Source organism: Cyphomyrmex costatus, unplaced genomic scaffold (genome assembly GCF_001594065.2).
Source record: "Cyphomyrmex costatus isolate MS0001 unplaced genomic scaffold, Ccosl1.0 scaffold175, whole genome shotgun sequence".
In the NCBI taxonomy this organism is placed as follows: Eukaryota; Metazoa; Arthropoda; class Insecta; order Hymenoptera; family Formicidae; genus Cyphomyrmex; species Cyphomyrmex costatus.
Window position 1 is genome coordinate 159,199 of NW_017275769.1, and position 6,440 is coordinate 165,638.

The 6,440-nt window shown below is 37.5% G+C and overlaps 1 protein-coding gene across 1 annotated transcript; it reads left to right on the plus strand.

Moving 5' to 3' along the window:
- LOC108772041 (protein charybde) lies at positions 1-4,360 on the plus strand. Its single transcript, XM_018537489.1, has 4 exons — positions 1-350; positions 2,524-2,707; positions 3,128-3,283; positions 3,695-4,360. Exons 1-4 carry the CDS (start codon positions 302-304, stop codon positions 3,783-3,785), a joined length of 480 nt encoding a protein of 159 aa, XP_018392991.1. The 5' UTR covers positions 1-301; the 3' UTR covers positions 3,786-4,360.
- Positions 4,361-6,440: the final 2,080 nt, after the last annotated feature.

The following is a 6,440-nucleotide window of genomic DNA, read 5'->3' on the forward strand; positions in this document are numbered from 1 at the left end:
TTTGTCGTGGAGCTTTGTCGAGAGCGCTCGCACTCTCTCTCTTTCTCTCTCCTCCTTTTCTCCGACTCTGCGGTGAAAGCTCCCCGGGTGTTCTGAATCCGATCGCCGATTGTCCGTCGTCAATCTGTTCCCCGTGGCCGCTTTCCTCGCGTTTCCAACAGCCCCGTTCGTCGTTCGCCGTCGGCATCTCTCTCTGTCTCTCGAGGAAAATCGCACCGCCGTCGTCCGGCAAGGCCGACGTGAAAGCCGCCGTGTCCATTGTGCGTCCGCCGCCGCCGCCGCAAGACTTTCTCGCGAAACCATGGAGGTCCTGCCGTGTCCTGTCAACGTGGACTTCAGCAACACTCGAGGTGAGTGCGTATTGAATAACGGCTGTTCCGCGACGCCGGCTTCCCTTTAATTCCCCTCCGTTTTCGCACGTCAACTGTCGCGTCGGCCTTCTCCTCCATCGAGCGAACCGTTGTTCTCAGCTGACAACGCCGGCTGCAATCAGCTGATTTTTGCTCTCGCGACACATTTCGTCGGCCGCGTCGCTCGTAATATTTATTTCCGGCGTCTTAATGCAGACGGGGACGCGAGTTTGAGGCACAACCGGCGATTTACCGGTGAAACGTCGAATTATAATTGCGTCAGCGTCGCGGCCTTCCGATCGTGCGAGGGGGAGGGGATGCCCTTCGCTGCCGTTTTTCCATGTTCCTCGATTGTTCTCGTCGCGCTTTCCACTCACAAACTGCCTTCGGTGTGTTTATAAATGGAAATTTTCCAAAAATTTTGCGCTTTCGATCGTCCGGTAAATAAATACGGATTAGTGGACACAAAGACGGTACTACTTCAGTTAATTGTTCCCTTCGGATCGTTATGGAACACAAACAAGGTTTTGTCACCTGATGGCGCAACAACTATAACGTGAATGTATTTCTTTTAATTGGCAATTTGATCGTATTTTATGATTCGCTTTGTTGTGAGATCTTTTTATTTTCGATTCTCCAGCAGCTTTGACGATAGAAACGAGAGAGCTCCAGTATTAGCTTCATAAACGTTAATTAAAGCACGAAACGGAAGGGTTGATTGTTTAAGAAGTGGCGCAGAACGGCGATTGTGATTTTTGTTAAGCGCGACAAGGTAGATAAAAAAAAATCGAGGTCAAACGAGCTCACCTCTTCGCCGGCCGCTAGAAACAATGGTCGAGGCAGGCTCGAGATAGAGTCGGCCGACTGATCGACATACGTCTATTTCTATCGATGTGGATTAACGCTTTAATCCCAATTTACCTTACTTTTTCTAATTCTTAGAAGTGGAAAAATTCTTAGAAAATAATTAGAACTAGAAACTGGTAATTATAGTAGATTTATCAATTAGGGCCAAAATGATCATTTATTTATAAAACAATTTATTCTATATTTTTTAAATTTAACAGGACAATGCTTTACAATTTCGTAAAAAGTTAAAATTAAACCGAACCGGAAAAGATTAATATAAAAAAAAAAAAAAAAAAATACGCTCGTCAATTAAGGAAGAAAATGATAGGTTTACTTATTTATTAAATCATAGATTTATTTCGTATATTTTTAAATTGACGGGCAGGACGTTGCTATAGTTAGACGTTGGATTGATAAAAATAGGTGATTAATAAGAAAGGTGAAATCAAGGTTGAAGTTAATTTACATTGGTGGAAATAGGCTTGTAGAAAAAAAATGTTACAGTTCATACATTCTTTCGACGATCCACGCATTGATTGAAAAATTGAAATGCCTGGCGAGAGGTGGGGGGACGCGACGTTGGTTGCGTCCTCGCTCCTGACGACTGTTCTTTGTTATGTTGCACACACGTCGGTTTTAAACAATAAAACGATGATCTCATCGCTCGATTAATCGGGATTATATAGCTGCGATCGAGTTAACGCGAGCATAAAATTAGCTAATATCTAAAATCTCATTGCGGAAGCAAGAATCGGCGGTATCTCGAAGCACTGATTAGAATTATACATTTGACTTCGGATTATATTTAAATGGAGTGGCAGATAACGTGAATCATCATCGAGAAGCAAAATATATTTTTTTTATTTTCGCTGTAGTTTTCGAGTACATTCGACGATATCAATTGTGATGTGATGTTAATGCCTATAAAGTTACATCATTTCGCACTCTTGTGTCTCGAGAGATAGGAGGGGCTACTTTTCGTTTACTTTGTTCTGATGTACTATGCTATGTAATTTTCTGGACAAAAATTTAGTGGGAAAATTAAATTACAAATTAATTAGGATAAATTATTATTTATCCTAAGTGTGTAATTAATAATTGTTTAATTTGCATTAACGAGATAATTAGTCCGAATTAATTTTATTTGGGTGTCGGAGTAATTGGGGGAATGATTGTGTTGAGCTGTCTGTAGGTCTGAAAATAGAAGAAAAAGTGATCTGCCGCTTTCTTTTCAATTGACCGCTTTAACGTTTAGTTTACTCACCGGGAGAGAGAGGGAGAGACAGAGCGCGCGCGCTTAATTTCGTTTAATTAATTGTTACAGCTGGAAGCGAGACGGACGAATTGGACGGTGCCTGTCAGGCGCTGGCGAAGAGGCTGGAGGTTGAACTCAGGAGGGCTAAACACGCCCAGCTGGCTTGCGGCGAGGTTCTCCTACCTGCCGATTTGCTGCCCAAGATAGCCAAAGATGTACTTACGATGGCAGAAAATGAGCCCTGCGGCCTTCGGTAAGTAGAATTTTCCATATTGCCAAACAATTTCCACGAACCCTCCCCTTCTTCGAGTGATTCGAATTTGACCAAATCAACATGATCCGCGAATCCAGATAAATATTATTTCGCGCAACAAGTGTCCATCTGGAAAACATCGAAAAACTTTTCTCCTAATTGCTTTTTCGTGAATAATGTTATAGGAGATATCGATAATTATATAAAATATTTAAAGCGATTTGATCGAATTTTGTTATTTTTATATTTTTTAATAGAGTTTTATTCGGTTACTGTAAAAAGATTGATGTTAAAAATAAAAGTTTATTAAATTTTCCTGGGATATATCGATTCGTTATCGCTGCAAACGATTCTCCAGAATAAATTTTAATCGTTATATTGTTTAGATTTTCAATATCTTTGGATGTTTGCTTGTTTCAGAGGCTGTACGCTTTTCATCAGCTTCGAAACGGACAGCATGTGCCGCAAATTGTCGAGAATACAGTGCGATCCCAGTACTGTGTCGACGTTCGAGCTTTATCTCACGCTGAAACAGGACCATACGTCCTGGCACATGCTGCTGCCTCAATTCTTGAAGTGAGTATACACTTAATAAAGTGAAATTTTACAATTAAAGTTTGGTTTAAATTACTTTAATTTATTTGTGTTGCAACTTGATTTTATATAAAATTATTAACTTATTCTTTTGTTCGACTATCTTTGGACTGACAATGAGATAATATTCTGGATCTTACTGTTATGTTTCATAATTAACTGTTTTTATTATTTACATACATCTTTGATAACACGCAGTGGTATCGCAATACCGCCTTCTTCACTAAGATTATATGATTAGATCGTATCTGAATAATTTTTATCCGTTTAGCTTTTCCGTTTCCATAAAATATTTTTGTGTTGCAAAATATCGCATTTTTTGTAGATAATGCGATTAGCATGATTATTTGACGTAAGGAAATTTAAAACGATTCGTTGTTTTTTTTTTTCCAGAAATCTCACGCGTGGTGGTACCATTATGATCAGTAGGGACTTCACTTTGCAAAAGAAGAAACTCTATAGGTCTTTCCAGCAATCTCATTGAAGTGTCTCAGGATCACATACCGGAGTTTTGCACATTGTAACGATCATCCGTTTTGCCTAAACGGGTGTGGCCATTTTTTGTCAGTTATTACCTTATAGGCATCGGCCAAATTCGTACAATATCGAAGACCAGGATGGAAAAAAAAAACTAAGAAGAAGCAGCGGACCTGAGGTTAGATTTCGTCGTTGTAACAGCACGCTGTAAAATTCGTGTATCATGGTTGCAATCGTGTGAGGTGTTGCGTTTAACCCTTTAACTTGGAGATTATATTTCAATTTTCTATATAAATGACACATTTCACTCATAAGAAACAGTAGAAATTTTTTGAACAAAGGTACTCGCACGTATAAGTGCAGGACTAAGATTGTTCTGTGTGTTTAGAATTTATTCATTGAATGTGTAAAGAAATGAAGTAGTTCGTAGAAATGCTGCTTTACGGTATAAAATAGTTGCACTTTGAACGCAACAGATTTACGAAAAGTTAGATCTCGTGTCCAAAATCTAGTGATATATGGATCTAAAAATCGAAGAATCTAGACGTCCACAGATCTAATAGTTTAAGAAAATCAGATCTAAAGAACAAAAATCCAGATATCTCATTCTATAAGATTAATCAATAATTAAAGAATTGAATCAGCTGAATTATTCTTAATTGTAATCCAGAAAATAAGTTAAACGATTAGATTCGGAGGACACTAGAATTAAAAAACATATTTGCAAAGCTAGTTTATAAGGTACGTAGAATTTGAAGATCGTTGGAGTTGAGGATCGTAGAATTTAAGATTTCTCAAATCTAGGGATCTAGATTTGAAATTAGAAGTATTGTAAAGGTAAGGATGAATCTATGTTCTCACTGTTGAATGGCGAGTCAGTTAAAGGGTTAATGGTAACACCATCACTCTTTTGTTCTGTTGTCACCATGCAATATTGTATTCAAGAGAGAGGCCTATTACGCGTTCGATAATTGTGATAGCGCGCGAGACAAGTTCTAATAGTAGTAGATCTTATATCGCGAGGAGTGGTCTCTCGCGTCTTCGTTCTTGAAGAGGATATGTGATTATAAGACTTGTAACAAATTTCACGTGATACGTAGCAAGTATAATTAGTTTTTAGAGCGCGTTTTACTGATTAATCGTAGTCAGGTAGCTATTAGTCGCGTCGGATGTTTAGTGATGATCCTTCGAAACTCGTGTGTCTCTCATGGACGAGCACACATTGTCCATTTTTCATTGTGAAATGCGAAATGATTATGCTGGAATAATGTGTAGCAGCATATTCTCCAAATAGTAACCTTTTATGAAAATCTTGCAGGATAGTCCCAGAGAGAAAGAAATAGATCCTAATGAGACTATCATTTTGTGATTAATCAGGCCACTATTGATATCAACATAAGAATAATTCGAATATATAATCATATAGTCGAATTATTTTACATTGAGAAGCGTAAGAATTCAAATAATAACTCAAATTTTTCAATTAATTTTTATATTTTTTGTCCAACTTTCAAAAAATTTTGTTCTTGTAAACTAGCAAAAATAATTTCGGTAAGATGTTCTCATAGTGCATATTTTTTGGGACCTCCTGTATATCCTGTTTGTAGATGATACAGATGTTCAGCCCATACCGTCATTCCATCGATCGATCTTTCTCCCTCGTCATTTTCTCCCTTCATAATAGTCGCTATGTGAAAAATCTCGTTACTTTATAATACCATCTTCTCTCGATGTCGCGATGCTGATAATCATTTCTGCGATATCATTGATAAATATATTAATATTTGTTTCATTACCCCGGGTGATTCGTCTTGACAGCAATTAATTTAAACCATCGAATTTATCGGCGTGAAGCAATATGCTTTTGCCTTCTGTATTGTTAGTGCGTAATGCTTTGTTTTAGTTAAATTTCAATATTTCGTGTTTCGAGATTTTAGTTTTGCGAGTGTAAAATTATATCAACGAATTATGTGTAAAGTTTAGAGTTTGTGAAACTGTCATAGATTTTTCGTTTAGTTTTTGGGATTAAGAGTTAAACCCTTTAACGAGACAGAGTAAAGCGGTGCAATTTCCAACACTTCAGAATATATTTCAGACTTGTTATATAACAAGACAAAAATCTTACTGTCTAACGGATAGCTAAAATTGTGTAAAATCGTATGCAGACTAATGGCGTAATTATATATTCTAAGCTAGATAGTTGAATTATATTTGTCGGTGTAATTTGAGAGATGATCCATCTTGAAACTGTATCGCTTTAACTCTGTAGCTTCAAATAGATTTTCACAGAGAAACAATGACAAGATGAGCTCGCCTTTGCCGTTTAACGCGCTGAAAGGGACGAAAGATTAGAGAGAGGATTAACGTTCTGCTATTAAATTATTGTTCGCAATCTTCGCTTCAATTTGTCATGTTATATTATTATTCGTTGACTACCGTACGTACTACTACTTACGTTGTGGTTAATACCTGTTCGCGTTTCTTTGTGTCTAGATTTTTTTTACTTCTTTACCCCCTTTTTTCGTTCTGTTTTTTTTTACTTTGCTTCGGTCGCTTTTCGTCGTAGTGCGATTAAAGACCTTAGTAGCGGTATTGTGATATTAAGAATTACGAAGTGATTAAGAGAAAGAAGCAAGTGTGTGATTATCGTTAGGATTTAGAT

What these genes read in the sequence shown, in the direction of transcription:
- LOC108772041 (XM_018537489.1), top strand. Translation starts at nt 302, where the DNA reads ATGGAGGTCCTGCCGTGTCCTGTCAACGTGGACTTCAGCAACACTCGA. An exon ending in AATGAGCCCTGCGGCCTTCG is followed by an intron (nt 2,708 to 3,127) that starts GTAAGTAGAATT and finishes TGCTTGTTTCAG; the next exon opens with AGGCTGTACGCTTTTCATCA. An exon ending in CTGCTGCCTCAATTCTTGAA is followed by an intron (nt 3,284 to 3,694) that starts GTGAGTATACAC and finishes TTTTTTTTCCAG; the next exon opens with AAATCTCACGCGTGGTGGTA.